Source organism: Sceloporus occidentalis, unplaced genomic scaffold (assembly GCF_023333645.1).
Source record: "Sceloporus occidentalis isolate IW3139 unplaced genomic scaffold, rSceOcc1.0.p SCAF_5, whole genome shotgun sequence".
Lineage (NCBI taxonomy): Eukaryota > Metazoa > Chordata > Lepidosauria > Squamata > Phrynosomatidae > Sceloporus > Sceloporus occidentalis.
Window position 1 is genome coordinate 126,328,169 of NW_028316985.1, and position 22,647 is coordinate 126,350,815.

Below are 22,647 nucleotides of genomic sequence, written 5' to 3' on the forward strand. Positions count from 1 at the left end.
TAATTGCAGTCCCATCCTATGAAATCCTGGGACTTGCAGTTTAGGGAGGAGTATTTAGAATTCTTAAGAGAGCTTTAGTGCTTCAAAACGACAAACTCTAGAATTCCACTGGATGTCGCCATGGCAGTTAAGGTGGAATCGTAGCGCTATAGTTGGACAGTGTGGACTCAGAGCCAAGTCTGGTGATTGAGAGATCACCATAGACATACACACAGAACTCCAAAAACAATGGCGGGTTATAAACCGCCGCTTTGAGGCGGTCTGCCGCCGCCGTTTGCTCCGTGCGGGAGCCGCAGCAGCCACACCGCGCGGCTCCCACACGGACCGAAAAAGTGGAGCTTCTTTAAGCGGCGCCTCTATGACGTTGCGAGGCGCCGGGGCGGACTCGTGACGTCATAGACGCCGTGACACTTGCAGACGCATGGCGTCCGATACGTAAACATATGTTGTACGTATGGAATACGTACTAGGGTTAGGGGGGTGCGGAAGCACCGCCCCTTCCTAACCCTAATACGTATTCCATACGTATTTTTTGGCGGTTTGTAACCCGCCTATGTTTTCTACAAAGAACCTGGTTTCCTTTAATTCTCTGTCTCTAGTTGTTCTGCTTTATTGTTGCATGCCTTCAATGGGGCCTGCCATTTTCTTGGCATAATTTGTTCAGGGGGAGGCTGTTGTCGCAGAGCAGTGATTTGAACTCTGGTCTCCAAGCGTCCTAGTCAAACACTCAAACCACTACACCACACTTGCTCTCATCATTCCAGTTATATAATTAGTGAATTTGTTCCTCATCTAAAATTGTGAGGCGGAACTGGAGCTGCTCATTTATAAAACAAATTCTATCCTTTCTAAAAAAAACAAAACAGCTTGCACCTGCAGAAAATAACTTGCCTCTTTTTGTTGGGAATGCTTTTAAGGCCAATGTGTGTTATAGGTTTTTGTGAGAGTCTGCATTCTGTTTTGTCCTTGTTTGGCTCCACCCCAATCATTTCTCAACCATGCAAGTTGTTTATTGATGAAAAAATCCCAACATAAATTAGCAACTTTCAATTTACTGTAAACTAGCCAAATTAGCATAGTTGGATTAGGATTTTATTTTGTACATTCTCACTGTCTTGCTTTCTGACAATATTCTACTCGTTTCTCTTTAAATAAAAGTTCTTAATTTTAATCTTAAACCAAGTCAAGACAATTTTACTTGTTTCAACTATAAGAGCAAGATTATTCCCTCTTGCTAGACTGCTTGAGTCATGTCTAATCATGTAACTTTCAGTAAGAAATAGCCAGTTAGAAATCTGGTAGCCTTTCCTTCTAAGTAAACCAGGATTTCTGCTTGTTTTTTGAGTAGCGCAAGTGATGGCATCATAACTCAAGAAACAGCATGGCACAGTCAAGGGTAGTTACCCTAGGCTTGACAATGAACATGAGCTGCTGCCCTAGGCAAGAAATGGGAGTCTGAGGCCACTGGTTATTTTAGCACCACTTGGTTCACTAGTGGCAGGAACCACATGTCTCTCCAGATGTAGACCAAATCAGGAAGCTAAAGTGGATTTACAGAAAACACTGATGGGTAAACAAAATACCCATCATTAATTTGCCATTTGTAATTTTAACATGTTTTATATAAATAATTTTTATTTCAAATATTTATCTTCCAACATTTCTGAAAGCGTACCTCAAATTTAAAGTTGTTGCAAGCCGCCTGGATTCCCAGTGATTGGGCGGCATATAAATAAATCCTATTATTATTATTATTATTATTAAGTAGGAACGAAACAACTGAAAATAACTTTATTTAAATGAATATTTTACATGGGATGCCACTTTTCTTTAACAAAGGTACATTTACCATTCCTACACAAAATACATATTTCAAATACATTTTAAAAGAATGTCATAATCTGAACAATGAAATGCATCTGAATCCATTAGGCTTTTCAGATACTCCTTAGCTCCCTGTGGAATCATCTTGGCCTCATCTCCCAATATCTTTTCCAGGCCAGGGGCCCTGCTGAATAAGGCAGGATGGAGTAAAACTAAGCTACTTAAAGGAAGAGCAGAACTGAGAAATCAGAGTGGAATTGTTTCTTCATTTAAGGAAGTTTTCTGTCCTTTCGTTCTTCCAGCAGCACATCATATCCTGTTACAATTTTTTCAAGAGTTGCCAGCCCTCTGGAAAGACTTCTGAAGGTTTGTGGGTTACTGAAGAGTAAGTGGGGGCAAGAAACATTCCTTCTGCAAACTTACTGTAAGCTAGCATATCTGGGATCCATGGCACTGTATTTTCTGCATTTAAGCTTAGCACTTCAGAAAATGCTTGTGGGTGATTGATATTGCTATTTATATTTCAGTCGCTAGACTGAATGATGAAATGCTATCACAATCCTTAATTTATAGCTTTGGTCCTGATTTTCAAATCTGCAATTAGTTCCTGCTTTGGAGTATTTATTGCCTAAGTAAATGCACTTAAAATTATGTTGTATGGAAGACATTGGATTCTTTATTGTCTCAATACCATTTGACACACCAAATACAGTCTTCCTCATCCAAAATGCTTGGGACCAGAAATGTTTTGGATTTCAGAATATATGTATTTGCATATACATACATAATGAACTATGTTAGAGATGTGACCCAAGTCTAAACACAAACTTCCATATACACATTATACATATAGCCTGAAGCTAATTTTATACAATATTTTAAATAATTTTGGGCATTAAATGAAGTTTGTGTACACTGAGCCACCAGAAAGAAAAGATCTCACTATCTCAACCGACCACTGAAGAAGTTTTGATTTGTTGAACATTTCAGAATTCTGGATAAGGGAGACTCAACCTGTACCTCACCAACACAACCCCACTGAAAAAGTAAGAAAATTGTTAAGGGGATTAATTTTAAAAAATACTGAGTGAGATCCAGGAGTACCTATATAAAGTAGACCCAACATAACCTGTCGGACCTGTTAGTCATGATTGAGTCTTATTGATTTCAGTGGGGCTATTTAAGTATGACTCAGGGCCTTGACAGACCAGCCACAAAGGCCAGAATCGGGGCGGAATGGGGGCATGGCGTCCACACAAGGCACGCCCTGACTCTGCCCCCATGCCGGTGTGATGCCAGGCGTGCTCCTCTGACGCTGCGTCCAGATGATGCAATGCCAAAAGAGCGCAGAAAAGCTATGATGCCGCACTTTCCTAGGCGCAGAAAGGAGCCACTTTTTACGGCTCCTTTTTGTGCCGTGGAAAGCCCAGATCGGGGCCGTGGCATGTAGCTGCTGCAGCCTCAAGCCAGTGCTGAAAGGGGTGGCCTGTTCAGCCCATAAGTCTTTATGAACCCATAATCTTAAATACTTTATGCCTTGCAAACCCACTTCAAGTATTTACATGGAGGAAGGTGTAACAATGAACCAGATAGCCATATGCAAACAAACTTTCTGAAATAGCCTTTCCCTCAAAAAGTTCCCCTACTGCTTACTACTTCTGAAAGGTCAGTCTTATTTAGGGCAAAGCCACATATGCCAATCAGCTCCTGTGAACCAAAGAATGATCTATTAATGTAATGTGGATTCCTCATTATTCACACAGACTATTCCTTACCATGGTGCTTATTCCTGTGCAAGTAGAACTGTACATGGACAATACATCACTACATTTTGGATTATGTCCAGTACATTAGGGCAACAGGTTTTTACATCTAGAACCTAATTAGGATATTCATAATTATATACTGATTCCAAAGCAAGAATATAATGCACATATTTTAATAAAAGTCAAAGTCTACACAGGCTGTAGAATTTGCTAATTAATACCACAGAATTTCAGAATTTAAGAGCAAGTATTAAAGTTATTAAAAATGACTTTAGCTAAAAGTGCTCAAAGAAAGAAATTACATAAAATCTAACCCCCCAAAATTACTTCAGACATAAAATATATTTAATTTAGAAGCTGTATTTATTTGAAAAAGTGAATATGGGCTCTCACAAAATAGAAGTTAAATCTGCTTAGAGAAGTTTTTGGCGATATAATCTAATGGGGCTTTTATTTACTGAAAATCTGCATGTATGATATTAAAACAGAACCAACATTTTTAATTAAGATTTAAATTACTCCTACTTCATTAAAATGATCCAAATAAACGGTCTAAGAGGCATAGGGACATTATGAGCAACATACAAAGCAGGTGATTAAATATTTGACAGAATTTTTAGACAACTTTCTTTCATCCAGCTACAATGGTTCTTGCTTACATATTCATTTGCAGCTAAAAAGGGATATGGGTTTCAGAAGTAAGCAGTACTGCTACCAGATTGTAGGAGTTACTAAATTAGACCACACTGAACAGAAACTGTACCATAATTATTCTGTTAAAAAATAGAAAACTTGAGTAGACTGCTTAGCAAATAAACAGCACACTAATGTGCTATATACGTTAAGGCATAGTTCTTTACATCTGTAAAAATTATTTACATTTGCTACTAAGTGAAAAGAACAATAATGGTATTTGTTCTGCAAAACTGAAAATTGAAAAATACAAAATATCTGGGAGTCTAATCTAGTATACAAAATTATTTCACTTCTCTGTGATAAAACATTATTTGCTAGTATATGCAGTGACTACTTCACTGTTTTGCAATATTTCTTGAGGATTTCTTAAAGCAGGAGGTAAATTTAATGGTTTTGATTCTTCATCAAGAAGCACCAAATCTTCAATTTCCCTTCCTTTGTACTTCCTTTTACATAATTTCACAATAACCTTCTTCTTGAGAAACAGTTTCAGTGCCTCCCTCGAAGCAACTGCTTTGGCATTCTCTTTACTTTTTCCACAGCCAGTACCCAAATATACAGATTTGCATCTCAGTTCACAAACCACATTTTCCTGAGAGCTTTTATTCTGAGGTAAATCTGCAAGCTCTTTCAGTGGAACAAATTCAACATCTAATGTTGCTTTTACAGACTGAATGGATGAGTTCAACAGTTCTGCATGATTGACATTGGGACTAAACCCTCCAACAGAAACCAGCTTCCAAGCAACAGCTTTGTATAGTCTATTGAAAAACGGTTGCCTCTCTTTTGCATCTTCGCTTGTCAATAATTTGCATGGTACCTTGACAGGGACAGTACTGCTTTTTAACACTGCGGTACCTTCCAAGCTTGCTTTCTTTTCTGAGGGCAAGACATTTTCAGATTTTGATTCTGAAGGTTTAGTCAAACAATAATTCATCTTGGATTCAGAGCCAGGCAAAGAAGAGGTGAGAGCTGATTTATGTGTAGCAGATGATGGAGATTCAAAGTTAGAAACTTTAGCTTCCATTTTTACTCCAGTGGTAGACATGTTGGGTGTTGTCTTCTGGGCCACAGCTGTAGATGTGGTGGGCACTAACTTCTGGGCCACAGCCATAAAAGTGGTGGGTACTGCCTTCTGGGCCACAGCCGTAGATGTGGCTGGTGCTGTCTTCTGGGCCACAGCCGTAGATGTAGCTGGTGCTGTTGTCTGGGCCAAAGCTGTAGATATGGCTGGTGCTGGCTTCTGGGCCACAGCTGTAGATGTGGCTGGTGCTGTTGTCTGGGCCAAAGCTGTAGATATGGCTGGTGCTGGCTTCTGGGCCACAGCTGTAGATGTGGCTGGTGCTGGCTTCTGGGCCACCAAAGACAGTAGCTTCTCTGTATTTTTTGTTGCCTCCTTTCCTGGGTTCTTCACAGATTCATCATTTACTTCCATAGGAACCTCTATCTTTGCAGTCTTTATGTCACTGCTTCCAACTTCAGAAGGTTTGTCTGTGCCCACAGCTCGCTTCTTGCAAGGTTCTTCTGGTATTTCTAGAAAATAAAAACCAAAATGTCTATACTTCTAAGTAAATGTAATTGTCCTTATTTCATTTAAAAAGGACAAATTAGATCCAAAGTCAAGGAATCTTATTTATATTAAAGTCTAAAATATCATGTATTTTCAATAATTTTACAGATAGATCTATCTCTTTTAAGGTAGACACCATAGTAAGGATCATAATAAACATTTTTGCTTGTAGCTGCTACAAAACTGGTAACAAGGTAGATTGCACAGTATGAAGGTATCGTGTTAGTTAATTCGCCTTGCTCAGACTTTAGTATTTTAAAGATTTATCCAAGAAAGTCAGAAAGTTAAGAAATTATCAATAAACAGTACCTCAATTACTGACAAAGAACAAAAACTACTGAAGTTTTGGGAGGATTAACACATATTCATTTTACTATACTCCTATATGTATTTTCACAGCTATGATCTGCTAACCATTGCTACTGGATATGCCTCGTTTCACCTTGGCAACCAGTTCATCTCTCAGAGTGTGGGTTGGCGCATTGGTCACTGTGATGCCTGCAGCCATGTCCATCACTTTTTCCATCACTTGTGGAGGATACCTGAACAGGAGAAAGCAGAAACAATTAGCCCTTAGACAAAGCCTTTATTCCACAATCGCTAATTCCCCAAAATACTTAACAACATAGACAAATTCAGCAACCATGCTGTTTGGATTTCATATACATTCCTAACTCTCCAAAGCTTAAAAACAAGGACACCTTTCTCTGAATACTTCAGAGATTTTGTTGCACAAATGCCTAAAGTTGGGGCATCAGCATTGACAATTCTGAAGTGTTTTCTGTGTGTGTGTGTGTATACAATGATATGCAGAGGATACTAGTTCTTTTAATGCTATTGGGAATTAATGACATCCCTTTAGCAAGATAAGATCTTAGGTGTGTGTTTTAAAGAAAATCTTCTACTAGGCAAAAGTAATGTCTATACTAGCAAACAACATTTTAGTAATAGAACGTGATTCTTGAGCTATAACGAAAGCATAGAAAAACCAATAAAGCTCAGTCTCAAAAATGCTACTACAAGCTCATGCATCTGAGGAAGTAGGCTCAAGTCTACCAACATTCATGCTATGATGATTTCCTGGAATATCACACACATTATAACACTAGCTATACACCTCTCCAGTCTCATGGGGGGGGGGGGGGGGGAGCTCTTCACCAGTTCATCAAGTCTTCTTTTAAGTTGCCACACTACATCCCAATACTCATTCGTATGGATGTCTACTAACCTTGGCTTTAGGCAACATCCTTCCTCCTGCCTTCTCCCCCAATGACCATTGTTAAAACTGAACTTACCACCTCATCTCCACACCCACAAACCTTCGCATTCCTATGGACATTCCCCCACACAGACTACATAGGTCTGTCCCTGGACTTTCCACGCTTCTCCATGCATCTGAGGAAAGAGGATCAAGTCTACAAAAGCTCATGCCACCAGCTTCCCTCTTTCAGTGAGTCTCAAAGCTGCTACAGATCTCTTTGTAAATCTACAAGGTATATGCCACACCTCTGACATGGAAACAAGCACCAGCTCCGTGACTTACAAATACCAGCTGCATGTCAATAGGTACTTATGGCTAATAAAAAGCCACTTTGCACATACTCAGGTTGTTTATGCTACACGATCCCTTTGCATTCTCACTTTTAGCTTTGCCTCACTTTTGAAAAAAATAAAATGCAGGAGGAAGCTGAAAGGTCCTCCCTCCATTCCAACTGCCATCATCCTGGCCTTAGAGGTCCACCATGCCCAGCCCATAGGCAGATAAAGGCCCTCCTTCCATCTTAACTGGTACCACCTTCGCCTCAGAGAGAGAGAAGTAAAGGCAGGCCCACATCCACCATGTATAACTCCAGAAGCAGATGAATAAAAGGCTCTCTTTCTATCTTATCTGCTACCACCATGGCCTCCGATGTGGAGAAGGAGAGGGAGGCACAGCTGCACCAGGCCAAGATCCAGAAGCAGATGAAGGGCCCATTACAACTGCCACCATCCTGGCTTCGGAGGGAGAAGAAGAGGCAGTTTCTGCTGGACTTGGTCCCCTTCCCCACTGCAGTTCCCTTCTTCTTTTGTGGGTTTTTATCTTAAGTTTTGTTGTTTTAAATAAATGATTTTCATCGTTTTGTTTAAATGTACTGTGATGTTTTTGAAATGTTTTTATCTTGTTAGCAGCCTTGGGGTGGAATCGAAATGAAATAAATTTAGCATTATTTATTTATTTTATTTACATTATTTATACCCCTCTCTTCAGCCCTAAAGGCTCTCAGAGCAGCTCACAATTATTATCTTTAATTAGACGGTTCCCTGCCCTCAGGCTTACAATCTAAAAGACACGACACAAAAGGAGGAGGGAATAGTGGAGGGAAAGGGGATGGGGTCCAGTGGTTCTTCTCTCCCTCTGAGGCCTGGACCAAGGCAGATGGACTGGAGGGAGGGCTCTTCTTCTTCAGGCTAGCCCTGATGGAGCTGGACCTGCCTGTTCACTCCCTCGCAGGCCGGAAGATGACAGTTATGGAGGGAGGAGCCTCTTTCTTCAAAAAAGGAGGGCAGGGAACATTCTAATTAACGACCTATCATCTGATTTGAGAGCGTAGAGAGATCTTGTAGCAGCTTTGAGACTAACTAAAGAAAGAAGTTGGCGGCATGGGCTTTTGTAAACTACAGCCTACTTCCTTAGATGCATTTAGTGGTCTACTAAATGCACCTGAGTTAGTAGACTCAAGTCTACGAAAGCCTATGCAGCCAACTTCATAGAATCCTAGAGTTGGAAGAGACTGCAAGGGCTATCCAGTCCAACCCCATTCTGCCATGCAGGAACTCTCAATCAAAACATCAAAACTCTCAATCAAAACGTCCCTGACAGGTGGCCTCCTCTAAGGAAGGAGACTCCACTACACTTTGAGGGAGTTTGTTCCACTGTCAAACAGTCCTTACTGTCAGGAAGTTCCTCCTAATGTTGAGGTGGAATCTCTTTTCCTGCAGCTTGCATCCATTGTTCTGGGTCCTGTTCTCTGGAGCAGCAGAAAACAAGCTTTCTCCCTCAATATGACATCCCTTCAAGTATTTAAACACAGCCATCATATCACCTCTTAACCTTCTTTTCTCCAGGCTAAACATCCCCAGCTCCCTGAGTCGTTCCTCATAGGGCAAGGTTTCCAGACCTTTCACAATTTTAGTCACTCTCCTTTGGACATGCTCCAGTTTCTCAACATCCTTTTTAAATTGTGGTGCCCAGAACTGGACACAATATTCCAGGTGGGGCCTGACCAGAGCAGGATAGAGTGGCACTATTGCTTCCCTTGATCTAGAGACTATACTTTTATTGAATCGCATTGGCCCTTTTAGCTGCTGCACTGCACTGTTGATTTATGTTCAGCTTGTGGTCTACTTGGACTCCCAGATCCCTTTCACGTATAATCCACCCTGAGCACTTAGGTCCTCTGGGAGGAATTTGCTGCAACCTTTATAAACTTGACTGTCTGCAACCACCCTGAGGACTTTTTCGATCATGGCTCCCAGATTATGGAATGGCCTTCCGGATGAGATCCGTCATATTACCACCTTAAACAGCTTTTTAAGACGGATCTCTTCTGGCAGGCCTTTCCTAGACAGATACCCAGCCACTAAAAGAAGACCCAACTCATTGACCTCTGATTGGCCACAATTACTGTTTACCAACTATTTATTGCTATTGTTTTTAAAGTATGTTTTAATCATAATTGGTTTAACTGTATTTTAAGGGGTGGGGCCTAGGATTATGTTATTGTGTTATGGAACGTCTATTTTAACATTGTAAGCCGCCCGCGTCTGCACTGCAGGGAAAAATAATAAATATTTCATTTTATTATAATAAATATATTATTTTATTATTACTGTATAGTGGTTTATTCCTTTACAGTGCTTCCTTTATACTGCATAAAGGCTGAACTAAAACGATGCAGGGTCACAGCGTCACAAAGGAGGTCGCGGATAGCAATTTAATAATAATAATAATAATAATAATAATGCAATTTTGCTTACCAATTTAATAATAATAATAATAATAAATTAATAATAAATTAATGATAATAATAATTGTGTTGCAGCTTTACGTTTTGCTTAGCAATTTAATAATAATAATAAAAATATAATAATAATAATAATAAATTAATAATAATAATGCTGCAATTTTGCTTACCAATTTAATAATAATAATAATAAAATAATAATAAATTAATGATGATAATTTACGTTTTGTTTAGCAATTTAATAATAAAAATAAAGTAATAATAAATTAATAATAATAATAATGATTGTGCTGCAGCTTTACGTTTTGCTTAGCAATTTAATAATAATAATAATAATAATAAATATAATAATAATAATAATAATAATAATAATAATAATAATAAATTAATAATAATAATAATGCTGCAATTTTGCTTACCAATTTAATAATAAAAATAAAATAATAAATTAATAATAATAATAATAATAATTGTGCTGCAGCTTTACGTTTTGCTTAGCAATTTAATAATAATAATAATAATAATAAATATAAATATAATAATAATAATAAATTAATAATAATGCTGCAATTTTGCTTACCAATTTAATAATAAAAATAAAATAATAAATTAATAATAATAATAATAATAATAATAATTGTGCTGCAGCTTTACGTTTTGCTTAGCAATTTAATAATAACAACAACAAAATAACAAATATTATAATAACAACAAATTATTAATAATAATAACTATAATAAGCACACTTTGCTTGCGGTGCCATTTTCATTTACGGTAATAAATAAGCTCCCGGGCTCTTTGAGCCGAGACTCACCGGCACCCGAGGAAGACGTGGTTGGCCCACACCATGGAGAAGGACACCAGGCGCCGCAGCCCCACGCTCTCCTCCTCCTCCTCCTCCTCCTCCTCCCGGGCGTTGCGGATGAGGAACTCCCGGCGGTACCTCCAGTGCTGCTCGGGCTCGCACTCCCCGCGCAGCCTCTCCGGCCACTCGCCGCTCCGGCCCGACGCCATGGGCCCCAGCAGCAGCGGTGGCGGCACCCTCGGCCTCCTTCCTTCAACGGCGTCCTCTCAGTCAGGAACAATATCAAAGCGCTTACAACCCGGCTGCTCGATTATGACCTCACTTCCGGCGCGAGGAAGCACTTCCTGTCAACGGGAAAAACAACGGCCGCCCTGGCTCGCTCGCCTCCCACAATCCTTCGCTGCTACGCATAGCGGCGCGGTGCTTTTCAAACTGTGCCATGTTTTTGGACTTCGGCTCCCAGAAGCCTCAGCGATGTTGGCCAATCGGCTGGGATTCTGGGAGATGAAGTCCAACCCCCCCTGAAAGAGCCCAGTTTGGAGACCACTGGGCTAGAGGAATGGAACCCTAGCTGCACACGATGCTTCCGGCTCCTCTACAGACCCCAGAGAGGGATGGAAATCTCTCCTTAGCCCTCGAATGTCTTTACAGCCTTTCCGTATTGTATAAAGGCCAACGCCCCTGGCGTGGAAGGAACAGCGGTGTTACAAACATCTCTCTTCGCGCTTGCATTCAATTGGGAGCCGGAAGTGGACGCAGCGTGTCATCGAGCTTTTGTCCCTTTAACCCAGGAGTTGGTTCTCTCTAAACCTTCTCGCTCTCTTCTCGCGAGATTTTACGAGAGCTGGGCTTTTCTGGCCATTGATTGGAACCTAAGGTCCTTTCGCACTGGACAATTGCAGCGCTATGATTCCGTTTTAAGTGCCATGCTGCATCCTATGGACATTTCTATTGCTCCTGACCATTTTCTGGAAATCCCCAGCTGCACCTTTTTATTCCCCACTCTCAAAGAGTCTTTTGGAATGAGTGAATAAATTGGCAATTCCAATTTTTAAATAAAAATGATAATAATATATAATATATATTATATATTATTATTATTATTTTCTAATATAATATTATTTATTATTTTAAATAATATATATTATTCATATAATAAAATAATATATATTATTATTTATATAATAAAATGTTATTTAAAATAATATATTATTATTATTATTATTATTATAAAATATAATAAAATAATATATTATTATTTAAAATAATATATATTATTTATACAATAAAATTATATTATTTAAAATATTTGAAATTGAAATTATTTTTAAACTGTTAAATTATATATATATATATATATATATATATATACATATATAATAACATATTTAAAATTAGTATTAATTAAAATTACAATTATAAATTTATTCAATTATTCAAAAACTTCAATAATAATAATAATAATAATTTTAAACATTGAAATCAGCAGTGAGTTCCCAAACCTTTGACCAAATAGTGACCAGAATGGTGACTACAGTCAAGAAATGAGATGAAGAATAGGGTTGGGAAGACGTCCAGAGGTCTTTCAGAAATCCAACATTGCAAATACCCGTATTTACCAAATCCAGCTGCCACACGGAATATGAATGGAATGCCTATATCACAGACCTTTGTGGCCCTTAGAGTCATCTTTTGGGGAATGAGGAATCCTCTCTAAGAAGACGCTTCTATACTTGCTGCTTAATCTGAGACCAGTCCAGAGCTTTATACCCAAGACTGGCTCCTGATGGTGTCCACATGCACCAGGACAAATCCAGTGTGATCCCACATTGTGCCAGCTGGGCCCCTGCTGGCCCATCTCCTTGGTGCCACCGTCTCTGCCACTACCTCTTGCAGGAGCTGCTTGACCAGCGAGGCAGTGGCAGTGGTGGCTCCCGGAGGAAGCTCAGTTTGTTTCTCCATTCCAGCATAAATGGGGGGGGGGGGGGGGGGGAAGGAAAATCAGTGGGAATATAGACGTGTGGACATCTAGCTTGCTCCAGATCTAGTCCGTTCCAGTTGTTCACAAGTCCAAAACACTGGGGCGACTCTGATTTTCCTGGAAACCCCAGAGAAACGTGTGGTTTCTGTTAAAATGGATGAATGGCTAAAAGGAGCAGATTCACAGTGGACAAATTGCACTGGATTTGGACTCAGTACGCATTTTATCCTTAGTGTGGACAAGCTCCATGAGAAAGACTCCCTGTCCTTACCTCTTTTTGAGAAATGGTAATTTATGGGCTAGAGGCATCACATACTAGAGGTATGCCTTGGGAAATGAAGTTGATGTGTTCCTGGGCATTACTCCTTTAACAGAAATTTAGCATCAGAGCCAGAAATAACATAGGAAGAAAAGGGTTAAGTTCCTGCTACAAAAAGAAGGGCAGTTTAAGATGTTTTCAGCAAACCTATTATTCAAAAAACAATTAGCACATGTGAAATGAAACAAGAAGGTCAGGTAAACCCTGCATAAGTGAAGAGCAAAATTTTGAACCTTCTGTAGAGACCACTTGTCAAAACACTTCAAGGCTTCTTCCAATATGCATCTCTTAATTTATTTGAACCATTTCCCACATTTATGATTTCCATTTTTGGTGACCAGAGGTATTCTTTTCTCAATGTGCTGAGGCATAGCTGGTGAGGCAGGCTTATCTGCGTTCATCCCTTTTCTCTGTTTAGCTATTCATGCATACTCTGTAAGGGATTCTGAAGGCAGCTGCTATTTGCCTTTTGCAGCCAGGCACACCTGACCACAGTGGATGAGCTAGAGTAGAATCCACTTTCCCGTCTTGTGCTTTGTTTATTCTTTTATTTACTACAGACACACTGCTGCAATCTGATACTGAAAGGCTGTGTTCTGCCAGCCCTCCTTCCTATCCTTCCAATGCTGATGCTGCTAAAAAACTTCCAGCTAGATGGAAGGAAAGGAAGTATAAGGATTCAGGTTCTCCACCACCGAAGAAATCCAAGATTCAAAGGTCAGCAGGAAAGGTCATTGCTACAGTTTTGGGGGATAAGAAGGTATTTTATTTTATTATATTATTTTGACTGAGTATCTACAGTTTTGAATTATGATGACTATGATATTTATATCCTTTCCCCAAAAATTGAGATGCAAAGCAGCTTACAATTTAAAAAGCACAGTACGATTAGCAACATGCAAAAGAAACATTTGCAGATGTATTTTTGCAGTTTCACAGGGTCTTGAGCCTTCTCTGGCAAAGAGCGCTGTTCCGCACTGAAACTACAAATCCCAGGATCCTGTAAGATGGATCCAGGGTAGTTAAAGTGGTGTCAAAAGTTCCCATCATGCAACTCCCCTTAAGCGCCCGGCCTACAATTCCCATCATGCAGCTCTCCATAGTTGTGCAGCCTACAATTCTCATCATGCAACTCCCCTTAAGCGCCTGGCCTACAGTTCCCATCATGGAGCTCTCCTTAGTCGCCTGGCCTACATTTCCCATCATGCAGGTCCCCCTCATTGCGCTGCCTACATTTCCCATCATGCGGCCTACATTTCTCATCATGCAACTCCCCTTAAGCGCCCGGCCTACAATTCCCATCATGCAGCTCGCCATAGTCGCCTGGCCTACATTTCCCATCATGCAACTCTACTTAGTCGCCTGGCCTACATTTCCCATCATGCAACTCCCCTTAGTCACGCGGCCTACAATTCTCATGATCGAGCTCTCCCTCGTCGCGCAGCCTACATTTCCCATAATTAGGGTTGCCATATCCCGCTGGGGGGTGGGACTTTCCCGGTTTGGGGCGGGTCCGCACAGTCCCGCCCCAGTTTGGCCCCGCCCCCGGGACACCCCCCACCCCACAACGGACGCCAAGCAGGGAAAGGAGCCTCGCCTCCGTTCCCTGCTTGGCCTCCTCCGCTGGCGAGGGAAGCGGCCTGACAGCAGGAAAGGGTCTCACCTCGGCGAGGCCCTTTTCCGCTGCCTTGTCGCCTCCTCCGCCAGCGAGGGAGGCGGTCTGGCTCTGCTCCCTGCTTCCCGGCCTCTATGGAGGCCCAAGCCTCCACAGGGGCCGGGAAAGGGAGTGGGGGTCGCCCGCGATCGCGGCGATCACGGCGATCGCGGGTGCCCTGCTCCCTCCTTCCCAGCCTCTATGGAGGCCCAAGCCTCCACAGAGGCCGGGAAGGGGAGTGGGGGCCGCCCCGCGATCGCCGCAAGCGCGGGCGCCCTTCTCCCTGCTTCCCGGCCTCTATGGAGGCCCAAGCCTCCACAGAGGCCGGGGAGTGGGGGGCCGCCCGCGATTGCCGCGATCGCCGCGATCGCGGGTGCCCTTCTCCCTGCTTCCCGGCCTCTATGGAGGCCCAAGCCTCCACAGAGGCCGGGAAAGGGAGTGGGGGCCGCCCGCGATTGCGGCGAGCGCGGCCGCCCTTCTCCCTCCTTCCCGGCCTCTATGGAGGCCCAAGCCTCCACAGAGGCCGGGAAGGGGAGTGGGGGCCGCCCGCGATCGCGGTGCCCTGCTCCCCCTTCCCAGGCTTCCCTGCTGCCTGGGAGACATCGTCTGCCAAGCCCCAGGGAGGCCTTGGAAGACTCCATGGTCGGAGCTCCGGCCACAGGGTCCTCCAAGGCCTCTGCGAGGCTGAGGAGGCCACTTGTCATCGCGGTGATTGCCGCGATGACAGTCGGCCCCCCCCGCTCGTTCCTGGCCTGGGAGCAGGCTGAGGTTTCCTCCCAAGCCGGGAAGGAGAAGGAGGACAAGGTTTAAAAATGTAGGACCTTTTAAAAAAAAAGCTCCTACATTTTTAAACCTTGTCCTACATTTGTCCCGGTTTGGAGGTCCTCAGCTATGGCAACCCTACCCATAATGCAACTCCCCTCAAACGCCTGGCTTTCAATTCCCGTCCTGCAGCTCTCCTTAGTCGCGTGGCCTACAATTCCCATCATGCAACTCCCCTTAGTCACTTGGCCTACATTTCCCATCATGCAGGTCTCCCGCTTCATAAGGCCTACATTTCCCATCATGCAACTCCCCTTAGTCACCTGGCCTACATTTCCCATCATGCAGGTCTCCCTCGTCGCTAGGCCTACATTTCCCATCACACAACTCCCCTTAAACACCCAGCCGACAATTCCTATCATGCAGCTCTCCTTAGTCACGCAGCCTACAATTTCCATCATGCAACTCCCCTTAGTCGCCTGGCCTACATTTCCCATCATGCAGCTCTCCTTAGTCGCGCGGCCAAACAATTCCCATCATGCAACTCTTCTTAAGCAGCCGGCCTACATTTCCCATCATGCAGGTCTCCCTCTTCGCAAGGCCTACATTTCCCAGCCATCATGCAACACCCCTTAGTCGCCTGGCTTACATTTCCCATCATGCACTCTCCTTAGTCGCCTGGCCTACATTTCCCATCATGCAGCTCTCCTTAGTCGCGCTGCCTACATTACCCATCATGTAACTCCCCGTAAGTGGCCGGCCTACAATTCTCATCATGCAACTCCCCTTAAATGACCGGCCTACAATTCCCATCATGCAGCTCTCCTTAGTTGCCTGGCCTACAATCCCCATCATGCAACTCCCTTTAGTTGCCTGGCCTACCTTTCCCATCATGCAGCACTTCTTAGTCACCTGGCCTACAATTCCCATCATGCAGCTCTCCATAGTCACCTGGCCTACATTTCCCATCATGCAACTCCCCTTAAGAGGCCGGCCTACAATTCCCATTATACTACTCCCCTTAAGCGCCGGCCTACATTTCCCATCATGCAACTCCCCTTAGTCGCCTGGCCTACATTTCCCATCATGCAGCTCTCCATAGTCACCTGGCCTACATTTCCCATCATGCAACTCCCCTTAAGAAGCCGGCCTACAATTCCCATTATACTACTCCCCTTAAGCGGCCGGCCTACATTTCCCATCATGCAGCTCTCCTTAGTTGCCTGGCCTACATTTCCCATCATGGAACTCCCCTTAGTCGCCTGGCCTACCTTTCCCATCATGCAACTCCCTTTAAGCGCCCGGCCTACAATTCCCATCATGCAGCTCTCTGTAGTCACACAGCCGACATTTCCCATCATGCAGCTCTCCTTAGTCACGCGGCTTACATTAGCCATCTTGCAACTCTCCTTAAGCACCCGGCCTACAATTCCCATCATGCAACTCCCTTTAGTTGCCTGGCCTACCTTTCCCATCATGCAGCACTCCTTAGTCACCTGGCCTACAACTCCCATCATGCAGCTCTCCTTAGTCGCACGGCATACATTACCGATCTTGCAACTCCCCTTAAGCGCCTGGCCTACAATTCCCATCATGCAGCTCTCCTTAGTTGCCTGGCCTACATTTCCTATCATGCAACTCCCCTTAAGAGGCCAGGCTACAATTCCCATTATACTACTCCCCTTAAGCGGCCGGCCTACATTTCCCATCATGCAGCTCTCCTTAGTCGCCTGGCCTACATTTCCCATCATGCAGCTCTCCTTAGTTGCACGGCCTACATTACCGATCTTGCAACTCCCCTTAAGCGCCCGGCCTACAATTCCCATCATGCAGCTCTCCTTAGTTGCCTGGCCTACATTTCCTATCATGCAACTCCCCTTAAGAGGCCGGGCTACAATTCCCATCATGCAGCTCTCCTTAGTCGCCTGGCCTACAATTCCCATCATGCAGCTCTCCATAGTCGCACGGCCTACATTTCCCATCATGCAGCTCTCTGTAGTCACACAGCCTACATTTCCCATCATGCAGCTCTCCTAAGTCACACGGCTTACTTTAGCCATCATGCAACTCACCTTAAACAGCCGGCCTACAATTCCCATCATGCAGCTCTCCTTAGTCGCACGGCCTACATTACCGATCTTGCAACTCCCCTTAAGCAGCTGGCCTACAATTCCCATCATGCAGCTCTCCATAGTCGCGTGGCCTACATATCCCACCATGCAGGTCTGCCTCGTCGCAAGGCCTACATTTCCCATCATGCAGCTCTTCTTAGTCGAATGGTCTACAATTTCCATTACGCAACTCTCCTTAGTCACCTGGCCTACATTTCCCATCATGCAGCTCTCCTTAGTTGCGCGGCCTACATCTCCCATCATGCAACTCCCCTTAGTCGCGCTGCCTACATTTCCCGTCATGCAACTCCCCTTTGTCACACGGCCTACATTACCCATCATGCAACTCTTCTTAAGCGGCCGGCATACAATTCCCATCTTGCAATTCATGGGAATTACATTTCCCATCATGCAATTCTCCCTCATCGTAAGGCCTACATTTCCCATCATGCAACTTCCCTTAGTCATGCAGCCTACAATTCCCATCATGCAACTCCCTTTAGTCGCCTGGCCTACCTTTCCCATCATGCAGCACTCCTTAGTCACCTGGCCTACAATTCCCATCATGCAACTCCCCTTAAGCACCCGGCCTACAATTCCCATCATGCAACTCCCTTTAGTTGCCTGGCCTACCTTTCCCATCATGCAGCACTCCTTAGTGACTTGGCCTACAATTCCCATCATGCAACTCCCTTTAGTCGCCTGGCCTACCTTTCCCATCATGCAGCACTCCTTAGTCACCTGGCCTACAATTCCCATCATGCAACTCCCCTTAAGCACCCGGCCTACAATTCCCATCATGCAACTCCCTTTAGTTGCCTGGCCTACCTTTCCCATCATGCAGCACTCCTTTGTCACTTGGCCTACAATTCCCATAATGCAACTCCCCTTAGTCGCCTAAGGGGAAATGTAGGCCTTACGATGAGGGAGAATTGCATGATGGGAAATGTAGTCCCCATGAATTGCATGATGGGAATTGTATGCTGGCCGCTTAAGAAGAGTTGCATGATGGGTAATGTAGGCCGTGTGACAAAGGGGAGTTGCATGACGGGAAATGTAGGCAGCGCGACTAAGGGGAGTTGCATGATGGAAGATGTAGGCCGCGCAACTAAGAAGAGCTGCATGATGGGAAATGTAGGCCAGGTGACTACGCAGTGCTGCATGATGGGAATTGTAGGCCAGGCACTTAAAGGGAGTTGCATGATGGGTAATGTAGGCAGCGCGATTAAGTAGAGCTGCATGATGGGAAATGTAGGCCGTATGATGAGGGAGAGCTGCATGATGGGAATTGTAGGTTGGGCGCTTAAAGGGAGTTGCATTATGGGAATTGTAGGCCAGGTGACTAAGGAGTGCTGCATGATGGGAAAGGTAGGCCAGGTGACTAAAGGGAGTTGCATGATGGGAATTGTAGGCTGCATGACTAAGGGGAGTTGCATGATGGGAAATGTAGGCCTTACGATGAGGGAGAATTGCATGATGGGAAATGTAGTCCCCATGAATTGCATGATGGGAATTGTAGGCCGGCCGCTTAAGAAGAGTTGCATGATGGGTAATGTAGGCCGCGGGAGCTTAAGGGGAGTTGCTTGATGGGAAATGTAGGCCAGGCGACTAAGGGGAGTTGCATGATTGGAAATGTAGGCTGGGCAACTAAGGAGAGCTGCATGATGGGAATTGTAGGCCGGGCACTTAAAGGGAGTTGCATGATGGGTAATGTAGGCAGCGCGATTAAGTAGAGCTGCATGATGGGAAATGTAGGCCTTATGATGAGGGAGAGCTGCATGATGGGAAATGTAGGCGAGGCGACTAAGGAGAGCTGCATGATGGGAATTGTAGGCCGGCCGCTTAAGAGTTGCATGATGGGTAATGTAGGCCGTGCGACTAAGGGGAGTTGCATGATGGAAAATGTAGGCTGCGCAACTAAGGAGAGCTGCATGATGGGAAATGTAGGCCAGGTGACTAAGGGGAGGTGCGTAATGGAAATTGTAGACCATTCGACTAAGAGGAGCTGCATAATGGGAAATGTAAGCCAGGTGACTAAGCAGTGCTGCATGATGGGAATTGTAGGCCGGGCACTTAAAGGGAGTTGCATGATGGGTAATGTAGGCAGCGCAATTAAGTAGAGCTGCATGATGGGAAATGTAGGCCTTATGATGAGGGAGAGCTGCATGATGGGAAATGTAGGCGAGGCGACTAAGGAGAGCTGCATGATGGGAAATGTAGGCCGAGCAACTAAGGAGAGCTGCATGATGGGAAATGTAGGCCGTGCGACTAAGGAGAGCTGCATGATGGGAAATGTAGGCCGCGTGACTAAGGGGAGTTGCATGATGGGAAATGTAGGCCGCGCAACTAAGGAGAGCTGCATGATGAGAAATGTAGGCCAGGTGACTAAGGGGAGTTGCGTGATGGAAATTGTAGACCATGCGACTGAGAAGAGCTGCATGATGGGAAGTGTAGGCCGGGTAACTAAGGGGAGTTGCATGATGGGTAATGTAGGCCATTCAACTAAGGAGAGCTGCATGATGGGAAATATAGGCCAGGCCACTATGGAGAGCTGCATGATGGGAAATGTAGGCCAGGTGACTAAGGAGTGCTGCATGATGGGAATTGTAGACCGGGCACTTAAGGGGAGTTGCATGATGGGTAATGTAGGCCAGGCGACTAAGGAGAGCTGCATCATGGGAAATGTAGGCTACATGACTACAGAGAGCTGCATGATGGGAATTGTAGGCTGGGCGCTTAAACGGAGTTGCATGATGGGAAATGTAGGCCAGGTGACTAAGGGGAGTTGCATGATGGGAATTGTAGGCCAGGTGACTAAGGAGTGCTGCATGATGGGAAAGGTAGGCCTGGCAACTAAAGGGAGTTGCATGATGGGAATTGTAGGCCGGGTGCTTAAGGGGAGTTGCATGATGGGAATTGTAGGCTAGGTGACTAAGGAGTGCTGCATGATGGGAAAGGTAGGCCAGGCGACTAAGGGGAGCTGCATGATGGGAAATGTAGGCCAGCCGCTTCAGGGGAGTAGTATAATGGGATTTGTAGGCCGGCCTCTTAAGGGGAGTAATGTAGGCTGCGCGACTACGGAGAGCTGCATGATGGGAAATGTAGGCCAGTCACTTAAGGGGAGTTGCAGGATGGGAATTGTAGGCCGGCCGCTTATGGTGAGTTGCATGATGGGTAATGTAGGCAGCGCGACTAAGGAGAGCTGCATGATGGGAAATGAGGGCCTTGTGACGAGGGAGAATTGCATGATGGGAAATGTAGTCCCCATGACTATGGAGAGCTGCATGATGGGAATTGTAGGCCGGCCGCTTAGGAAGAGTTGCATGATGGGTAATGTAGGCCAGGCAACTAAGAGAGCTGCATGATGGGAATTGTAGGCCTTGCAGTGAGGGAGAGCTGCATGATGGGAAATGTAGGTCAGGCCACTATGGAGAGCTGCATGATGCAAATTGGAGACTGGGCGCTTAAGGGGAGTTGCATGATGGGTAATGTAGGCTGCGTGACTAAGGAGAGCTGCATGATGGGAAATGTAGGCCGGCCGCTTTAAGTGAGGTGCATGATGGGTAATGTAGGCCTGGCAACTAGGAAGAGCTGCATGATGGGAATTGTAGGCCGGGAGCTTAAGGGGAGTTGCATGATGAGAATTGTAGGCCGCACGAATATGGAGAGCTGCATGATGGGAATTGTAAGCCGGGAGCTTAAGGGGAGTTGCTTGATGGGAAATGTAGGCCAGGCGACTAAGGGGAGTTGCATGATTGGAAATGTAGGCTGGGCAACTAAGGAGAGCTGCATGATGGGAATTGTAGGCCGAGCGACTAAAGAGAGCTGCATGATGGGAAATGTAGGCCGTGTGACTAAGGAGAGCTGCATGACGGGAAATGTAGGCCGCGCTACTTAGGAGAGCTGCATGATGGGAAATGTAGGCCAGTCACTTAAGGGGAGTTGCAGGATGGGAATTGTAGGCCGGCCGCTTATGGTGAGTTGCATGATGGGTAATGTAGGCAGCGCGACTAAGGAGAGCTGCATGATGGGAAATGTAGGCGAGGCGAATAAGGAGAGCTGCATGATGGGAAATGAGGGCCTTGTGACGAGGGAGAATTGCATGATGGGAAATGTAGTCCCCATGACTATGGAGAGCTGCATGATGGGAATTGTAGGCCGGCCGCTTAGGAAGAGTTGCATGATGGGTAATGTAGGCCAGGCAACTAAGGAGAGCTGCATGATGGGAATTGTAGGCCTTGCAGTGAGGGAGAGCTGCATGATGGGAAATGTAGGTCAGGCCACTATGGAGAGCTGCATGATGCGAATTGGAGACTGGGCGCTTAAGGGGAGTTGCATGATGGGTAATGTAGGCTGCGTGACTAAGGAGAGCTGCATGATGGGAAATGTAGGCCGGCCGCTTTAAGTGAGGTGCATGATGGGTAATGTAGGCCTGGCAACTAGGAAGAGCTGCATAATGGGAATTGTAGGCCGGGAGCTTAAGGGGAGTTGCATGATGAGAATTGTAGGCCGCACAAATATGGAGAGCTGCATGATGGGAATTGTAAGCCGGGAGCTTAAGGGGAGTTGCTTGATGGGAAATGTAGGCCAGGCGACTAAGGGGAGTTGCATGATTGGAAATATAGGCTGGGCAACTAAGGAGAGCTGCATGATGGGAATTGTAGGCCGTGTGACTAAGGAGAGCTGCGTGACGGGAAATGTAGGCCGCGCTACTTAGGAGAGCTGCATGATGGGAAATGTAGGCCAGGCGACTAAGGGGAGTTGCGTGATGGAAATTGTAGACCATGCGACTAAGAAGAGCTGCATGATGGGAATTGTAGGCCGGCTGTTTAAGGGGAGTTGCATGATGGCTAATGTAAGCTGCGTGACTAAGGATACCTGCATGATTGGAAATGTAGGCTACATGACTACAGAGAGCTGCATGATGGGAATTGTAGGCCGGACGCTTAAAGGGAGTTGCATGATGGGAATTGTAGGCCAGGTGACTAAGGAGTGATGCATGATGGGAAAGGTAGGCCAGGTGACTAAAGGGAGTTGCATGATGGGAATTGTAGGCTGCACGACTAAGAGGAGTTGCATGATGGGAAATGTAGGCCTTACGATATGGGAGAATTGCATGATGGGAAATGTAGTCCCCATGAATTGCATGATGGGA

The 22,647-nt window shown here is 44.8% G+C and overlaps 1 protein-coding gene across 1 annotated transcript; it reads right to left on the reverse strand.

The window, feature by feature from the left end:
* Positions 1–3,934: 3,934 nt before the first annotated feature.
* Positions 3,935–11,432, reverse strand: CDKN2AIP (CDKN2A interacting protein). The gene is made up of 3 exons (XM_089525422.1): positions 10,675–11,432; positions 6,271–6,398; positions 3,935–5,819 (listed from the first exon to the last, which is right to left on the reverse strand). The coding sequence occupies exons 1-3, from the start codon at positions 10,872–10,874 to the stop codon at positions 4,594–4,596; spliced, it is 1,554 nt and encodes a 517-aa protein (XP_089381548.1). The 5' UTR covers positions 10,875–11,432; the 3' UTR covers positions 3,935–4,593.
* Between the last annotated feature and the right edge of the window lie 11,215 nt (positions 11,433–22,647).

Bases quoted from the DNA above. Each gene is read 5' to 3' on its own strand.
- CDKN2AIP (XM_089525422.1), bottom strand. From the start codon at position 10,874: ATGGCGTCGGGCCGGAGCGGCGAGTGGCCGGAGAGGCTGCGCGGGGAG. The intron at 6,399-10,674 runs GTGAGTCTCGGC...TCTCCTGTTCAG, and splicing joins CACGTCTTCCTCGGGTGCCG to GTATCCTCCACAAGTGATGG. The intron at 5,820-6,270 runs GTTAGCAGATCA...TTTATTTTCTAG, and splicing joins AGGCATATCCAGTAGCAATG to AAATACCAGAAGAACCTTGC.